At 38.6% G+C, this 16,783-nt stretch overlaps 3 protein-coding genes across 5 annotated transcripts; 1 reads left to right on the plus strand and 2 right to left on the minus strand.

Annotated features, from left to right (window-relative positions):
* Positions 1-1,179: 1,179 nt before the first annotated feature.
* Positions 1,180-3,313, plus strand: cib1 (calcium and integrin binding 1 (calmyrin)). Its single transcript, XM_085166923.1, has 7 exons — positions 1,180-1,313; positions 2,025-2,059; positions 2,153-2,252; positions 2,420-2,573; positions 2,676-2,794; positions 2,918-3,006; positions 3,092-3,313. The coding sequence occupies exons 1-7, from the start codon at positions 1,263-1,265 to the stop codon at positions 3,111-3,113; spliced, it is 570 nt and encodes a 189-aa protein (XP_085023049.1). The 5' UTR covers positions 1,180-1,262; the 3' UTR covers positions 3,114-3,313.
* On the minus strand, positions 3,089-5,406 carry rccd1 (RCC1 domain containing 1). Of its 2 annotated transcripts, none has more exons than XM_085166919.1 (8): positions 5,095-5,403; positions 4,775-4,990; positions 4,513-4,672; positions 4,261-4,382; positions 4,083-4,184; positions 3,824-3,994; positions 3,714-3,743; positions 3,089-3,599 (listed from the first exon to the last, which is right to left on the minus strand). In XM_085166919.1, the coding sequence occupies exons 1-8, from the start codon at positions 5,300-5,302 to the stop codon at positions 3,418-3,420; spliced, it is 1,191 nt and encodes a 396-aa protein (XP_085023045.1). In that variant the 5' UTR covers positions 5,303-5,403; the 3' UTR covers positions 3,089-3,417. The 2 variants fall into 2 exon arrangements, with proteins under 2 accessions (XP_085023045.1, XP_085023046.1); XM_085166920.1 differs by having other exon boundaries at positions 3,447-3,633; positions 5,095-5,406.
* Positions 5,407-6,079: 673 nt separating this feature from the next.
* On the minus strand, positions 6,080-14,065 carry unc45a (unc-45 myosin chaperone A). 2 transcript variants are annotated; one of them, XM_085166916.1, is made up of 19 exons: positions 13,911-14,065; positions 13,604-13,796; positions 11,837-12,012; positions 11,662-11,751; positions 11,359-11,526; positions 10,977-11,145; positions 10,690-10,860; positions 10,337-10,508; positions 9,913-10,213; positions 9,734-9,828; positions 9,440-9,581; positions 8,977-9,117; positions 8,721-8,848; positions 8,576-8,642; positions 8,299-8,412; positions 8,084-8,199; positions 7,401-7,518; positions 7,160-7,315; positions 6,081-7,071 (listed from the first exon to the last, which is right to left on the minus strand). In XM_085166916.1, exons 1-19 carry the CDS (start codon positions 13,932-13,934, stop codon positions 6,784-6,786), a joined length of 2,829 nt encoding a protein of 942 aa, XP_085023042.1. In that variant the 5' UTR covers positions 13,935-14,065; the 3' UTR covers positions 6,081-6,783. The 2 variants fall into 2 exon arrangements, with proteins under 2 accessions (XP_085023043.1, XP_085023042.1); XM_085166917.1 differs by lacking the exon at positions 13,911-14,065 and having other exon boundaries at positions 6,080-7,071; positions 13,600-13,744.
* Positions 14,066-16,783: the final 2,718 nt, after the last annotated feature.

A 16,783-nucleotide genomic window follows, 5' to 3' on the forward strand; every position in this document is an offset into this window, starting at 1 on the left:
AGTTTGTCATATTATAGCAGCCACCATAGTTACAATTATGCACGTGGATTGGGAGGGGTAAGAAAACAGAATTCATTTGACTGCAATCTACAGACATCTAGTGGTGAGATTTTACACACTATTACTTTAAAGATCACCAATTAACCTAACCCCACTGATTGCTGCATATCTTTGGACTGTGAGAAGATAGTAGTCACCCTCATACTGAATACTCATTCAGTTTCAGATAAGTCTCGGTTTATATTAATTTAAGCAACTTTCAAAATATTCTGAAAATAAATAGTGATGTTTTTTGCAAATTAATCATTTTGATATCTTTGCTTAAATACACTTTTAAAATAATAATTTAAACAACTTCAAAGAGAATAAATTAAGCCTTTGTGAGCTAAGGAAACAATTTATTATTATTATTTTTAAATAATACAGTAGGGTTGATTGGATTACTATTATTTTTAGATTATGACATAAATGTGTCCAGTAAATACCCAGGACCATAGAAATGTTGTGCAATAATATTTTATATGTTTTTAACATATGTTTGTAATGTTTGTTTTGTATTTATGATTATGTAGTTGCAAGTATAATTAATTGGGTTGCAGATCAGTGATAGTATTAGAGGGTTTGTTTTTGTTTTTTCAGAAAAAGATGCTGTGTAATTTAATGAATTATGAAAGTCAAGAATAACCGTAGTTATACAAATAAAGAAAGGAAACATTATTTTTGTCTTCTTTGGTAATATGTGGAATTGGGTTGGACCGGTTAGAGTAATACAATCTACTGTGATGCTAGTGATTCTATCACTAGAGACCCCACAATAATAGGACTCACAGGGCTTTATTTTTATGCTACGAAAATAAAAGCTACTCCTTGTACTTGAGTACATTTCACTGCTGACGTCTTACTTATAAAAGTGTTTTTAGTATCCTTATTTCATCAACGACCTTTACCCACTTCCAGTCTGTGTCATCTTTTATTTTGTTATCTCAACGAAAATCAAGTAATGATGACAAAATTGTGAACAAGAACCAAACTGAGTTTTTCCTTTTTTTAAACTTTCCAAAGAAAAAAAAGGCCACTTTTTTTTTTTTTTTTAAGGTTTTGCATATACGTCACTATAGAAACCGCTAGGTTACACCCGACAAGGGGAGGACGCTTCTAGTCAGAAACCGGAAGTAAGCGAAGCAGAAAACATTAGCCGTTCAGTAGTTTTGCGGGTTACTGGTAACTACGGCAAAGTACAATTTGGAGTTGAAAAATTTGACATGGGAACTACGGCGAGTCAACTTTCGAAAGAGTCGCTCTCAGAATATCAGGTAAGTCCCGAAAGCAAAGTCTCCACAGGCAAACTTTACCTATTTCCTTAATGGACGAGTGGAAGTGTTTTTTACGCCCTGTAATAACGTTAAAGGAAGAGCGTAATAGCTATATTAGCCTGACGTTTCAAAGGAGAAATAAAATGATAAGCGTCCTGGTGCTCAAATAACCAGTATTATTTACATTTGTAGTTGATGTAATTCGTATTGATTATATGTAACGTCTGTGGAAATACTATTAAAAACCAGTTACGGTCACTAGCCTAATAACAACCAATACTGTTGCTCAGACTCTTTAAAAACATCCGTTTGGGGGTAAAAGTTACAAATTTATGTTAATAAGTGATTGTTGTCTTTGCACTAATGCTTACATTTACTTTGCCTTTGTTTTGGAAGACGAAAGAAGCGCTTATTGTTAAACTGAGGGTTACTAAACTCAGAGAAAATGTATTCATAAATATATGTGTCATCCTTTTATCTCCTGTTTGAACAACTTCAGTAATTAAAATCAGGTACGCACTGAGTGGGTCCGGGCTGTCTTGTCTTTGTTTTGTTGTTCATTTAAAGCTCAGTTTGAAAACTAATTATTATGGTTTGATGTTTCACTTTTTATATGCTTTTATTTTTCTTGTTAAATTAAGAAGATGCCCGTTTATTTGAACAAGAAGCTCTTCAACTTCTTAAAGGACTAATCCTTACATATATTTTTAGGAGCTGACCTTCCTGACAAAACAAGAAATTCTTCTGTAAGTGACAAGCTGCAAGTCATCATACTAACAAAAATTTTTTGTCTTCTGCTGGTTGTTGTAATGTGTGATATATTTTCCTCTTTTTTGCAGTGCTCACAAGAGATTCACAGAACTGCTTGAGAAACATGAAAAACAACAAATAGATGCCAGAGTACCAATGGACAGGATTACTACCCTGCCTGAGCTCAAGGTGAAAAGATTTTAACAAAACATATGCATTACATTGTTTTAATGTTTTGTTTTTTGTGTTAATGCTTGATTTCTATGTTTATGGGATTATATTGTAATTCATGCTCTGAAGGAAGTGCTTCAGTGGCTGGTACTCTGTTCTGACCTTTGTACTCATTCCCGTTACAGTCCAACCCTTTCAAGAAAAGAATCTGCCAGGTGTTCTCAACCTCTGAACAAAAAGATGGAAGCCTCACTTTTGAGGACTTCCTGGATCTTCTGAGTGCCTTCAGCGACTCTGCTACTCTGGAAATCAAATCCCACTATGCATTCCGCATATTTGGTAAAAAAAAAAAAAAAAAAAAAAGTTGATAAAAAGTGATATAGTTATTTTTGCACGCAAATATGTCAGTCTACATAATGCTAACCAGTCTACTGCTTTCAGACTTTGATGATGATGGAACCCTTGACTGTGCTGATCTGGAGAAGCTGGTTAACTGCTTAACTGGTGAGACAAACGATGCAAAACTTTCCTCCGCGGAAATGAAGCAGCTCATCAGCAACGTGAGATTACTGAGTTTGTCTTTAAAGTTGTAAGGGGTGGTTATAAACTGCGTGTGGGGTGGTATACTGATGTGTCAGTAAGCCTAACAATGTGTTTCTTTTCCGTGTCTGCGTGTTGTTTAGATTCTTGAAGAGTCAGACATCGACAAGGACGGAACTGTGAACCTCTCAGAGTTTCAGCACGTCATTTCAAGGTCACCAGATTTCGTCAGGTAACTAGAAATCCAGCTGCTCCAAACACCAATAATTATTTGCATTTATAAGTGTCCAATTGATTCTCATTTGATTTATGCACAGTTCCTTCAAGATTGTGCTCTGAAGACTTCCAGTGGACCTTGGAGATGCATGCACCTTTTTAATTTTAGTGTATAATTTTAAATCAGAACAATTTTAATTACTTGCCTTAAATTATATTTACCTGTGGATTTTGCTGCCTTAACTGTTTTATGTCATTTGTCAAATATAAACCCTTTTTAAACATCTGTTTGAAGAAAAAATAAAAGTTTCACCAAAAAGTAATGAGTTGAGTTTTTTTATAGAGAAAAAAAAATGAACAAATAAATTTAGTTAATTCTTTGTGTTTGTAGGAGAAATTTACAACTGTTGTCCAAAGTTCACTGTGCTTAACAAGTGCATTTTGTGCTACTTTCAGCACAAGCTACTTCCTCCTTTACAGCAGCAGCAAATGTGTTCCATGTCCCGCACACCACATCAAGCACACGCATCTGCTCAGCCCTGAAAAACTCCACACGCTGCGGCTCATCCGAACTAGTTACTGTTTGGTGTCCAAGCTGGCCGTATTCCCCTGTAAAGGTAATAAAGGCAAAGATGCCAAAAATCTTGGCGTTCACTTTGATTTGAATGATGCTGCTGTGAGTATTTCACTTAGATGTAACACATTTCTAAAACCAAAACTCACCCCATCCCCAAGTGTAGAGGTCACCAGTGGCTGAAAATAAGAAATTGTGACATGATGATTGCTAGAAAATGTGCATCCCGGTAAAACAACTGTCAGAAGAGATTCCTTACTTGTTACTGCAGCTGTGTGGCGGGAACCACAGCTTACTGCTCCGATTTCACATGATGAAGAGACATCCAGCAGAGCGGGGAACGCCTGGATTGATATGAACACATCTTCATGCTCCTCTTCCTCCTTTAGCTTTTCATCTGGTGGTGTGCTGGTATCACAGCAGAATTCTCCTGTTTGATAAGGTCAGTGGTTCAAAATGGATGTAAAAACTGCCTCTTCAATAGAACTCTTTAAAGGGGTGCACATTTCAGGACAGACCTGTTTGTTGACTAGTTTTCTGCTGAGATTTCCTCAGACCTCGAGAAGGAAGTCCAAGCTGGCCGCTCTCATTCCAGCCCCACACATAAAGGTCACCCCCATCTAAGAACAAAAAAGATCCTCTTCAAATCCTTTTCAAACCGAGTGTAACTTGTCCAAATCTTTATTTGACATTTACCACTAATGCAAGCTGAGTGCCAGCCTCCTGTAGCCACATGGGTCATGGGCATCCCCCAGAGTGCTTCCACTATTCTGGGCTCCTCCTCAGAGGTGAGCACGCCATGCCCCAGCTGACCATGGCTGTTACATAAACACACGCACGCATAGGAAGATTAACTTATGCTTGTTCGTTTGTTTGTTGATTGTTGTTTATGCATGAAACTGATGCTTCTCATATGTTCAATAAAGCTATATGTGTAAGTGGCTCCACCTTCCCAGTCCCCAGCTGTACACTGCTCCAGTGGCGGTAAGAAGAACGGCATGCTCTGCACCCAGTGCTAGGCTCCTGGCTTTCAGGTGTCCTGGTAAGGTGCAGTAGAAGGGAGGCTTTAAGGCAATGTAGCCCCCAGGGACCAATGGCAAATTCACATCTACAATAAATAAATAAATAAAAAGTAATATTGAGACTCTGTAATTTCATACATCATTATTAATGTCTGTCTAGGCAGATAAGATATTAGCATACACATTACCAGAGCCCTCTGCGTCGGTTTTTATATCCATGCTCCATGATGGACTCTTCTCCCTCTTCTGCAGATCCCAGGTCTCAATCCTGTCTGGGAAGGCCAGGGTCAAGTGCGATTCACTGATGAATACATCTTTACAACCATGGCTCTCTATTTTAGAAATACCACAGTCCTCGCTGGAGACCGATTCCCCAAAACCTGCCAAGCTCAGGCAGCTGTCTCCTGACAGAGACAACAAACAACAAAACAAGAGCTAAGCTAATGCAATAGATGTATTAAAGACATGTTATTCCTCAGGACTCAGGCGATGTCTTTGATACACTCACCCTCTAAATGTAAAGATGCTCTTCGACTCCAGCTCACTCTGATCTGACTTGTCTTCAAGCAGCATCCACTTCTATCCACGTGACTGCTGAGCTCTGCTGGGTGACTTACTTTGACTTGGTGGGGCGCGCTGCTACTTTCTCCTCTGCCTGACTTTTCCTGGACACATATCTGTCCAAAGGCGTTGAAGCCGAAGCCAAACCAGCGCATCTGAACACCGAGCAGCTCAACAGAAGCTGTCCGCAAAACTAACCTTCAGTTGAGCTTTTTTTTTTTTTAATACAGCAGGAGCACAAGCGGCGAGAGATGATGACGAGTGGCGAGGGAGGAGCATGTCATTTAAATCGTCTTTAAAGAGACATACACCAAGTTCATGTTTATTGACAGTATTTAAGGTTGCTCTGTTACTACACGTTACACCGAGATTATTGTGAACAAAAGCTGTGCATCAGGCATATACCTCGGTTTTTTCACAATGTCTTATAAATAGCTGGCGCATTAAGTGTGAAATGTACGTGCGCATAAACAGTTGTACAATAAAAAGTTGTACAGACATGGAAGGGTTGGCTTTTTTGATCCAGATTGTTATGTGGCCTAAGTGGCCTGGCTCACTTACGTAGCAGATCAGCTGGACTGTACATGATCACTAAACTAAATTGAGTTTGAAACCCCTGCCATAAATTATAAAATGTGCACCACAAACTTTGATAGGACAACTTGTGTCACATTTCTTATGTATTTGGTTTGGAAAGTTGTAGAATGGCCATTTTAATAATATAGAAATTCTCGGAGCAGTCAGTGGCACCCCTCATCCTCCTAGCAGATGTACCTATGATGTCAATTTCAAAATCCTTTCTTCTCAGTTATTTCATTCATGATATTTTCAAAAAACTGAGATTCAGACTCAGAGATTTTTAGTATACACTTAAGGTATAAATTTGAAACTCCTACATTACTTCATTCTCAAGTGATTGCATTCAAAGAGTTGGGTATCCATATTGCCTGCCCAGCAGGTGATGACAATACCCCACCAGCCTTTCATGGCTGAGGGATAAACATAGTTGGGCATCCCAGCACTAAAGCACCATTATAAAGTACATCTAGCAAGGTGGGATATGGAATAAAGTAAACAGAGAAGTGAGGATTGGTAATTTTTATTTATTTATTTATTTTCATGTTCAGTTAAAACGTATTAAAACAACAAAGCACACTGGGAATGTGTTGGATTGTCAATAATAGTGATAATAAACATTTAAACAAAAAGTAACTTTTATAGTGTAAATGAAATGTTTCTATTTTTGCTGAATATAAAATAAAAAAGAGAAAAGTAGTGTGCACAATAAAAATAAGAATGTATTTGTGGGACTAATAATGACACTCAAATGAAATATTTGCACATATATAGGAATGGTCATTTTTAGTGGAAATACATGGAGGAGAAATGTTGGTCTCTGGGTGGAATACGCACTTTTGCCAGACTTTAACAAGCATACAATCAACGTTACACAGCAGTCAAAAATCATTTCTGTGCTGTTGGTTCTTCCATTTGATACCATTCTTCACTACATCCCTTATTGCTTTTAATCATTTTTTGTTAAGACATATGAGCCCATTTCCTGCAAAAATGAAATTACTTCACTGGTCCAATATAATGTTCAAAGAACTGAAACGCTGCACACTGCACTTTGTGTTCAAGGTTCAGTTCCTGAGCTCTTCTCCTTTTCTTCCCCGCTTCTGATGATGCCGTACTCCATTGCTTTATCCAGGCAGTTCTGAGCTATCTTCGAGACGGCATCTGGCGTGCCCTCTCCTCCCTTTGCAAGGACGGAAAGAATCTCCAGAGCTTCGCTCTCTATGAGTTTCTCAGCCAGACTCTTCTCTGCCTGGATCATGTTCTGAACTATGACCACTCCACGATGACGTAGGTCAGATATTTCACTCAGCAACAAAGCCTGCACAATTTCTAGCCAGTGGGTTGTCTGAGAAGATAACAGAAATTATGTGAGCAAAAATAGAGTAAAAAAAAATAAAATAATGGTAGCAACACTACTGGAGTGCTTTTCTTACAGTTCCAGGGATGCGAGCGCAGAGTTCAGGATGTTCGGCTGTCAGCATGGCCAAGGTTCCTGCAGCAGCTTTCCGCAGCCTCCCGTCATCCTCTCCGCTGTAAAGCACGAGCAGCTTCAGGCGATCATTTCCTGTGGCCAGGTAGAGCTTCTGCACCTGAGGATGCCACACAGCACAGCCGCTACTGTCAGTTCAACCGGTATTCATGTATTCAAAAACTTGTTAATAAATTATCCCTTACCTCAGTATTTAAAACCAAGTTGCACATGCACTCTGTGGCAGAAGCTCGTACAAGGTCATGCTCCTCAAACATGTAACCTTCAATTTTAGGTACAGCTTTCTCCTTGATGATCTTTTGCCTGTGAAAGTGTATACTTAATTCAGAAAACTGAAAAACACTTATGAAACTGCGCTGATCAGGATAAAAGATGCTTTAAAAGGCAGATATAATGTAAGTTTTGAAAAAAAGTAAAAAATAAAACAGAACAAGGCATGCTTTGCATAACTGCACAACTTCAGTGTTAATTATCAGCTTCTACAGTGAAAACAGCTTTGACAGGAAATTAGATTTCAGTGGTCAACAGAGACTCTAAATGTTTCAGTCTTTGGAAAGTTGCCATACAAGAAAATTACTGCATGTTAATCAAGTCTGTGATTTAGTCCATATTAAGTCTCAGTCACTTGTGGTCACCCTGGAAGAATTTAAAAACAGGCTTGATGAAAGGATTTCACACCATCTAAATACTTTATGCTAAGCAATAAAAGTGACACGTGTATTGATCTGCAAAAGTAGCTTTGCAAAATGCAGAAAATGTAAAATAAAATAAATAAATAAATAAAAGTATCCTAAATGTAATGTTCTGGAATGAAAATAGACTGTCTTGTATGAATACTTTTAGTAGAGACTCCCCCCTAGTGGCGAACCTGAGTCTATCGTTGATGCCAGCCAGGTTTGTGAGAGCCATGAGTGCCTCAAAGTTCTGCAGCAGGGTGCACTCAAGCCTCAGAAGGCTGGCTAGTGGGCGTACCACCTCATAGATCTGACCCCAAAAAATACACAAACAAACAAAAGCAAGATAATGTTAAAGAGTTATTGTATTTTTTTAAGTTAACTTGTGTGTTACTGTCTGCATTTTTACCCTTTCTCCTGGAAAGGCAATCTCCGGGTTAGACGTGATGGTTATTTTTGCCAGGGCTTGTGCAGCTTTGATTTTTCCTGCATCTGTGTTGTCGGATGCAAGTGGGATCAGAGCCTTTTGGAGGAGAGCAGCAGACATAAATCATTTAAGCCTTCTGAAGTGTGGTGCTTAGTTAAGAGTGTAGGCTAAGCCGAGTGTATTTTAGAATAGAATAGAAAAAAAATCCTCTAATTGCCCCACAAGGGGAAATTTGGGAAATTTTATCAGTACGCTCTACCTTTCCTCCACCCTGTGCCACCACTGTGCCTCTGTCTTCCTGTCGCTCCACTAGGGCCAAGAACACCCTGCCGTGAAAGATTATATTAACCAGAAAATCTACAGAAAAAACAGTGAAAGTTAAAGACTTACTGCCATTTTCCTACCTGGCAATACATTCCCTACAAGCCTCAGTGAGTGCAGGACTCTCCTGTTTGACCATGCAAACCAATGCAGACACCACACCAGCCTCCAGCAGCTTCACCAACCTTTTCTCTACATAGGAAGGTGCATCCTAACATTAAAAAAAAAAGTAGGCAGAAATATGAATCATAACCAAAAATAATTGAAATGAAGCTGTATAAAATAAATATTGTGCTATATTAGTTCTACTTGAAAAGAAAAGGTTAATTTTAGTACTACCTTGGGATGTTCCTCAGGTACATGCTGCTTTGCATACTTGGCCAGCTCCACCATTTGAGGGTCTGGTTTCTCTACATCATAACTGTTGGTGCAATTCACTAATGTAGAACCCACAGCAAAGAGCACAGTCTTATCCTCAGACTGCAAAAACACACAGAAAACACAAAAAGGGCATCAGTGCATTTCAAGCATGGATGATAATCTGGTCCTGTGACATGAAATGGTTAGCAATAGTTACTTAGATTTAGAACAAATGAGTCCAATGAGAGACAGGAAAGGACTACTGATTAACTGGTCAGCGCTATAGACAGGACTAACACTGCCATCTAATGCACCGTGTGTGCCAAATATGCTGGCGCTTGGTTATTAAGAATCAGACCCTGTTAACTCAGTCAGAGTGGAGAAAATATAAGACTTCAGTTTAAATTCTTTTAGCTATGAGGAAAATAATGATGAGTTATACCTTTGCAAGATCAAACATGGCCAGCAGGGCATTCTTGTCTTCCACCAAGTCTTCCTTTACATCTGCATCAAAGGTAAGGTAGGCGAGACCTTCCACAGACCAGCGGCGGGAAGTTGGGGGGAGAGTCTCATTACACAGCCACCTTACAGAGAAAGAGATAAAGCTTGTCAGTTATTTGAAATCCAGTAATCCACTCAAAACCTGGTATTTAGATCGGGTTTTGCAGATGTACATCAAGCATGCTGCATCTCTTAATCTATACCTGGGCTTAAGATTCAATATAAGACAACATACTTCCTGCACTGCTTGGCAAGCTTAAGTGTAGATCCCTCTGCAAACTGCTTCATGCTGAAATCTGTTCCTCCTGCTGATCCAAGCTTGCACAAACCCTGTGCAATAGCCCACATACACATAGCTGTTATTTTCATCTTTATTTAGAAGTGTTATTTTCTAAAACTATCTGTGGTACTTACCACTAGGGCTCTCACACGTATCCTGTCATTCTCGCTCTTCTTGTATAGGTCCTTTAGAAGGGACACTCCGTTGGCTGTGATAAATGAAGCTCTCTTGGCTTTGCCTGCAGCATGGATTAGAGCCTCAACCGCTACCTGCTGGTGAGTAACATCTTCGGAGGCACACAGCGATATCACGGCATCCATCATTCCTGACATTTCCAGAGTTCTGTTACCCACGTCACTCGGCCCTTGTAGAAGCACTGATACTGTCTGGATGGCTCGCAGCTTGCCCTCTAGGCCAGGCCGGCTGAAATGTTGCCTGCCCACAACAACATTATGTTAGAAGAATTAATCAGTTTTCATGCTCACAAAGGACTTGTGAGGCAGTTGTGGAAAAATGATCCAAACAAACAGTTTAAACAAGCTTCCTTGGTCAACTCACTGAACAAATTCTTCACATAGTTTGTTGAAGTTCTCCCTCTCTTTGTCACTCTTTAGGTCATCATAGAGTTTGCTCAGCAAGACTGAACAGCTCATGTGACTGTTGTCTGTAAGAGGTGGCCCTTCTGAGATCTCTGGGACAGTCCCAGCCACTTCCAGGATCTTCTTCAGCCCTGTAGGAAAACAATGAGTCTCTAATTGATATGCAGTGATAACAGATAACATCAGTTATAAATTTTCTAAAATAGAAAAATGAACAAAATAAACATGCATCTTTGTGTCATGGTAATGCATGCCTTGGTATCCACCATGGTTTAATAAAATATTTGCCTACATGTAGAATGTGTTTCATACCTTGGTCTACCACCCATAACGCGAGGGAGTTATCTGGGTTTTTCAAGGATTTGCGGGGTACTTGTTTGACAAGGAGATTTATAGCGCTGTCTCTGCCCGGCCCTGACACATTTGATGCTGGCATCATTTCCAAAAGGTGTCGTAACATTGACCGCAGCTCCTTGGATGGTTCTGTGTTAAGATTCATATAGTGAGTAACAATTAAATGGAACACAGAGCCGACACACACACAACATTTGCTAAATGTTCAGTGTAACCAAGTTCCCAATATAAGTGTCTAAACTCACCAGGAAGTATAGCTTCATCTTTTCCTCTGATCTCTCTTTTCATTCCTTCTGTCAGAGCTTCAAACATCACCTGTAGCAGATGGCAGGCAGCCAGAGACACACTTGAAGCTCCTGATCCCATTACCGCACACAGCTGCTCCATTCCCAACTCATTCACTATCGCCATAGTCTGGAAATTCAAAGAATGGACATCAGCAATAACGAACTGCAAAACAACTGAGTGACAAGCACATTGAACAGCCTGCTCTAGCTTCACATTAATGATGGATGGAAATCAGAATGCATATAAACCCTTTTTTTTTATAATTCCAAACTACAAAAATACAAAAAGTGACTTTAAAGATGAAGCAAATAGAAATCTCAAAGGAACAGTCACACTTACTCTAGACTGATGTCCTGTGCACAAACCAACCAATGTCCTGAGAGCAGAAAGTACAACATCCTCCAGCTTTGACTGCAGAAGTTTCTGAATTAGCTTCACTCCATCATTACGGAAGATCTGTTCAGCTCCTGCTTCATCTCGAGATAGCACCACTAGATTCTGAGCAGCCTGAAATTGATTGAAGGATTTGGTTATTTTGGTGCCGTACAGTTTTACAGACGCATTAGCATTAATGAAGAAATATCAGGCGCATCAAGAATGAATTAGAGGAATGTATTCATCTGCCTTTTGAGTTATTCTCACCTTCTGTCGATCGCACTCTTTAGTAGATGGATCTAAGAGGAGGGAGAACATCTGCTGCACACGAGCATCGGTGGAGTTTAGTTGCGCTGACTAAAGGGTTAAGAGAAATGATTTCAATTAGCAAGATACAATTTAGAAAATAAGTTTATCCACACCTTTATCCACATCACACCACCTTCTGCTGAATCTGTGCTCCCAGCTGTCTGAGCAGATCCTGGAAAGCTTTATTTTTGGGCTCCAGTTGGGCACATCTCTGAGCATCCAGAAAGGCCTGGTCGAACCGGCCAAGTTTCTGAAATGCCTGGGCCCTCCGAAATCTGGCTTTCACATCGCCTTGGTCAGTATCGAGTGCTGAAAAGAGACAATAATGATATTCATCAAAGCTGCAAAAGCATCTGTGTAAAGACACATTTCATGCAACAATGTCCAGAATGCTGAAAATCACAAGTTGTGAATAATGTTATCCATTATAAAAAAAATATTTCTGCTGTAACTATTGCTCAATAAGAATGCTTTGGTCTATAACACCTACCTAATAATTAAAGGTTTGTTTTTGTTAAGACAACATAATAATACTGGTGACATATATACCATTATAATTATGTTGTCCATTGTTTGTTTAATTATTGTAATGCAGGAAAAGATGCTTGTATGTAATCGGCGTCATCACACTGTTTGGCCAGCAGAGCGCATTCAAACTCCATTGTTTACAGTACTCTGTTTGCACCACATGTAGCAGAGTATCAATCAAGTAGTGTCTTCACAGTAAGTAAGAAAAGTCAATAAACACTTTCACTTTTTCAATATAACTTAAATATAATCTAGATATACCATAACATTAAAACCACTGGTTTAGGTGTCCCATTACTACCAAAACAGTTGCTAGGTCATGGTCACAGGATGCCTGGTGAAGTTTTGCTGTCTGGTACTGGGATATTGGCAGCATAATCCTTTCTTGGTACTGTGGATTGCAGCGTGAGTGCCTTCATGTATTCGTGTTGTTCCACTCAATCATGTGATAGGTTTGGATGTGGGCAGTTTGAAAGCTGGACCAGTGCCTTTGGCTCTTTATCTATCTAGCAATTTAAATCTATATGTATAAAGAAAAGATATACACAGTATGAGTCAGATGAGCTGATCTGTAGAAAATTGTCAGATTAGTAGCTCAGTTTAAAGTTGTCATGCTTCTTTTGTTTCTTTTCTATTTTTTAGCATCTGAATGAATGAAATATAAGGCCATCTGTGCGTATATATGCTTGTGTGTTATGCACATAGATACATTTGTATGTATTTACAGAGGTATTGCAAATTACCTTATTGTTAACTACTCATATACACAAAGTACAGGTTAATAACATATTTCTGCACCTTTTTTGTTTGCCTTGATATGAATGTGGAATTTATTACGATTTTACATATTCTAACCCATACATCGTAATATAAGTGCACTTTGCAACCTCTGTGCCTTTCTCTTGTCTTTTATAGATTACTCCTGTTTCTTATTTATTCCTGTTGTCTTACTATTTATATTTGTTTCCTGCATAGTTGATGTGGAGCACCCACAATTTCATTGTACATGTACAATGACAATAAAGGGCTATTCAAACGTGTACATGGCGAGGTTCCAGGAGGATCACTGTTATCATTATGGTCATTGTGCAAGTGTGGCCTTTATATGGTTGGACAGGATCCAAAAACCTCCCAGCAGGAAGTTACTTTTATCCATAATTGTTAATGTGACTGGCGAATATGGATAAAAAGAACACAAGCCAATATTCATATTGTGAAACTATTTGGATGATGAATGAACTTTAAACCGCGTAAAATGGGGCTAATTTGAGCACTAATACGGACTATTTTCTTTCATTTCAGCTAAGTTGTGGACCGCGATGAAAGAGAAGTTATTCAGTGATGTTGAGAATAAACAAGAGAACATACCGACCTTTCGAGGCATCAGCCTCTGCCTTGCTGTACTCCTCCAGCTTAAGGTAGCACGCAGAGCGGTTACGGTACAGTACAGCTTTGTCTGACTGGCTGTCAGTCAGCTTCAGTGCTTTGGTGTAACAGCAAACAGCACCCTGCATGTCTCCTGCCTTGAAAAGAGTGTTTCCCTCCTCTTTCAGGGCGGCGGGGTCCTAAAGTAAAGACCGGGGGAAAGGTAGCAACGGGATCACAGAGAAACTTCGATCAAATGTATTTGAGTGAAATTAGCTAAGCTAGGGAAAAGTAGCGAATTGTTTCTACATTACCTTTTCTTTTTCAGTCTCGCTCATCTTTAAGGTGTCGCACACAGTATAATGAAAATATGTAGATTTATTTTACTATACGTGGTCGCAAACACCGCTAACTCCAGCCAAACATGTTACATCTTTCTACACTTCCGGGTGTCGGAGCACGTTGATGACGTGCACCGCCCCTCTCGCCCACGCTGTATTACCATAAAAGGAAGAGAACAGCTACAACGTTTCTGCCTCCATCTCCACTTTATTTGGTTATATTTCCATTCCATGTGGCTTTCTTCGTGTGTCTGCATGGACTCTGTGTGACACACAGAGTTATATCAGGCTACTTATGCCATAAAGAGGGGTTGTGAAAGCCAGCAGTTCATTTTTTTCATACATTCACCGTATCTGTCTGAGAACTGTAATATAGCAATATAGAACTATTTTTTTTAAAGGAATTACACATGATAAGAACATTTGGGTTGTTAGGTTGTGGGAAAATCACTCATCTGACTGGGTTGTTCTCCACTCGCCACGTTTTGTAAATGTAACCACAAATGCTCAAAGTTATTGAATCAATAGAGCAGCTTTAAATTATATATTTTTAAGAATTCATTTATGTGAAGTTTTAACATAAATGTTATGATTTTTGTCATTATTGCCTTTAAAAAAAAAGAAACTAGTTATTTTTGATTAACTGTATAAGTGTATGCGTAAGTCTGATTAACTAAGTACCACTCAAAGATAAATTGATCTTTTACTGTAATTATTTCTAATTTTTTAGCACTGATAAATGTCAGTAACTTAGATAAGTATCCTATGTATGATGCAGGACAATGTTAAACATTTTTATGAGAACACTGTCCACTTGGGGAGGCTATTAAGCAATACAGTCTTTTATTATACTAAACTTGATGGAAGAAGGAACTAGTGTTTGTCTTCTACAGTTTGCATGTTGTTGTATTTATATGTTACGTGCTAGGGATTCCATTTGAAATGTTTGTGGATGTTAATTAAAATGTTTTGCATGTCAAACTCGTTTGTTCCACAGTGCCAGTTCAGCCAAAATATGTACTTCAGGTCATACATAGAAGAACAACAACTTAAATAATGTGTTACATTAAAATTTAAGCACCTCATAGTGAAGTGATTCATTTATTATGAACCAAGAAAAAAGTTCTCTCACTTTTTGGAAACAAGAGTGCATTCTGAATTTTGGTGTAAAAAAAATAAAAAATAAAATAAAAAAAAATAAAAAAAAATAATATATATATATATATATATAATTGCAAATTAATATGTTAACCTAAGGTCAGCACTACTGCTTTGTATCTTGCAGTGGAACTCCACAGTTAAAAACACTAAAGGACGTGTACTGCATTTCTTATACCAGTCCTATGGGAAATCTCCTTTTACCAATACTGTCTAGCACTATTGTTCGGTGTCCTCTGTTGCCTTGGAGACAAGTTTGTCACCTTGTGGTCCTTGTGCTCAGGTACACCTGTTAAGACTCTTATATTACCACAGCACCTTTGTTAATTTATAAGAATATCCAGCATGGTAATTGGTATATATTTCCTATTTGGATTTTTCTGTAAGGTCTTTTACATAATTTAGTTGCAGGAAATCTAAAACAGCACCAGGGTCCCGAAGAAAAAAGGCCTGGCCTGAAATCAACAACAGCTGAATAAACATTTGCTCCTTCCTTTTGTGGAAAATTATGCTGTCATTACTGGTGGACTTTCTGGAACCATAGTATGGAAATAAGCTAGAAAGCTTAAACATAGCAAAGCACTTTTAATGTTTTTTGAGACCTTATAAAAATATATTGTGTGTTGTGGCTGCAGTAAAACACATTTCCTGTAATTTCCTGTGCATTCTGCTCATTAATAACTGAAATGACAGCAGACCTTCTGTTTCAAAAAACAGACTTAGATAAGCCACCAAAAAACAACAGTGTAGCTCATCATCAATGCACTATTATGTTTTCCACACAGGGCTTTGCTGCTGTTGTTTACCTGCACTGTGGTTCTCAGCAGCTGTCACTGTGGCCAAAGACTCTTTGTCTGTTGGCATAGGACTTTGGCAGGGGTTACAACAGTCCCACTGCAGTAGCTTTATAAAAATTTCATAGAGATAAAACTTTCCAGCTACCTCAGAAAGAACTCGCTATTGCATTTTTTTTTATGCCTGTGTTTCTTATAACAAGCACAGCACTGGAAACAAAACAGGTGAATGCTGGTTATCTTTAATGCACTATCTATGTGGGTTGATTTGCTTTTAGTCAACCGTTAATTATTAGTGTCTGATGCTTAAAAGGTTCTAATGCCATAGTCCACTGAGACATAGTAGGTGAGAAATGGACAGCTACTTTCCTCCATTTTTCAGTCTCTCACATGCATTAGTAGAAAAGGTCTTTCAAAAGGTATTAATAATTTTCAGAATTTAATTTGTTTCGAGCAAAGACGAAATGCTTGTACATTCTTGCTTTTTATAGGAACAGTAAAAAAAATCATTGAATCTAGTTTGCTGTGATGTTTAAAATGTAATAACAAGCAAGAGTAATTAAAAAAAAAACTTTAGTATTATCATAACCAGTTTATTCCTGTGCCATTGGCGCAGCACATAACAGACTTATTAGCCCTTCTACTGTTCACATTGTGTGCCTTCAGGTTCAGGTCAATTTTTAAATGGGCCATGGATTCCCTTATAACATATATCTTGTTTGTTTTAAGGCTTAACCTCAGTTACTTATGTCCACCATATATGATCACTATTATACTGTTTTACTATAACACTGTTTGGAGATTCCCCCATGATTCTTCAAAAACCTGCAGGTGCCTGTCTGTGCAGGAAGCTATAGGCAAATGTGGTGGGAACACCACTGTACATTTAAAATC

The sequence above is a fragment of the Neolamprologus multifasciatus genome, chromosome 7, assembly GCF_963576455.1.
Source record: "Neolamprologus multifasciatus chromosome 7, fNeoMul1.2, whole genome shotgun sequence".
NCBI classification, from domain to species: Eukaryota; Metazoa; Chordata; class Actinopteri; order Cichliformes; family Cichlidae; genus Neolamprologus; species Neolamprologus multifasciatus.

Bases quoted from the DNA above. Each gene is read 5' to 3' on its own strand.
- cib1 (XM_085166923.1), top strand. From the start codon at position 1,263: ATGGGAACTACGGCGAGTCAACTTTCGAAAGAGTCGCTCTCAGAATAT. The intron at 2,253-2,419 runs GTGAAAAGATTT...TTCCCGTTACAG, and splicing joins CTACCCTGCCTGAGCTCAAG to TCCAACCCTTTCAAGAAAAG. The intron at 2,795-2,917 runs GTGAGATTACTG...CGTGTTGTTTAG, and splicing joins TGAAGCAGCTCATCAGCAAC to ATTCTTGAAGAGTCAGACAT.
- unc45a (XM_085166916.1), bottom strand. From the start codon at position 13,934: ATGAGCGAGACTGAAAAAGAAAAG. The intron at 11,527-11,661 runs GTGAGAATAACT...AATCAATTTCAG, and splicing joins AAGAGTGCGATCGACAGAAG to GCTGCTCAGAATCTAGTGGT. The intron at 8,413-8,575 runs GTAGAGCGTACT...CTCCTCCAAAAG, and splicing joins TGGCACAGGGTGGAGGAAAG to GCTCTGATCCCACTTGCATC.
- rccd1 (XM_085166919.1), bottom strand. From the start codon at position 5,302: ATGCGCTGGTTTGGCTTCGGCTTCAACGCCTTTGGACAGATATGTGTC. The intron at 4,383-4,512 runs GTGGAGCCACTT...TTTATGTAACAG, and splicing joins TACAGCTGGGGACTGGGAAG to CCATGGTCAGCTGGGGCATG. The intron at 3,744-3,823 runs GTAAGGAATCTC...TCTTATTTTCAG, and splicing joins CCACACAGCTGCAGTAACAA to CCACTGGTGACCTCTACACT.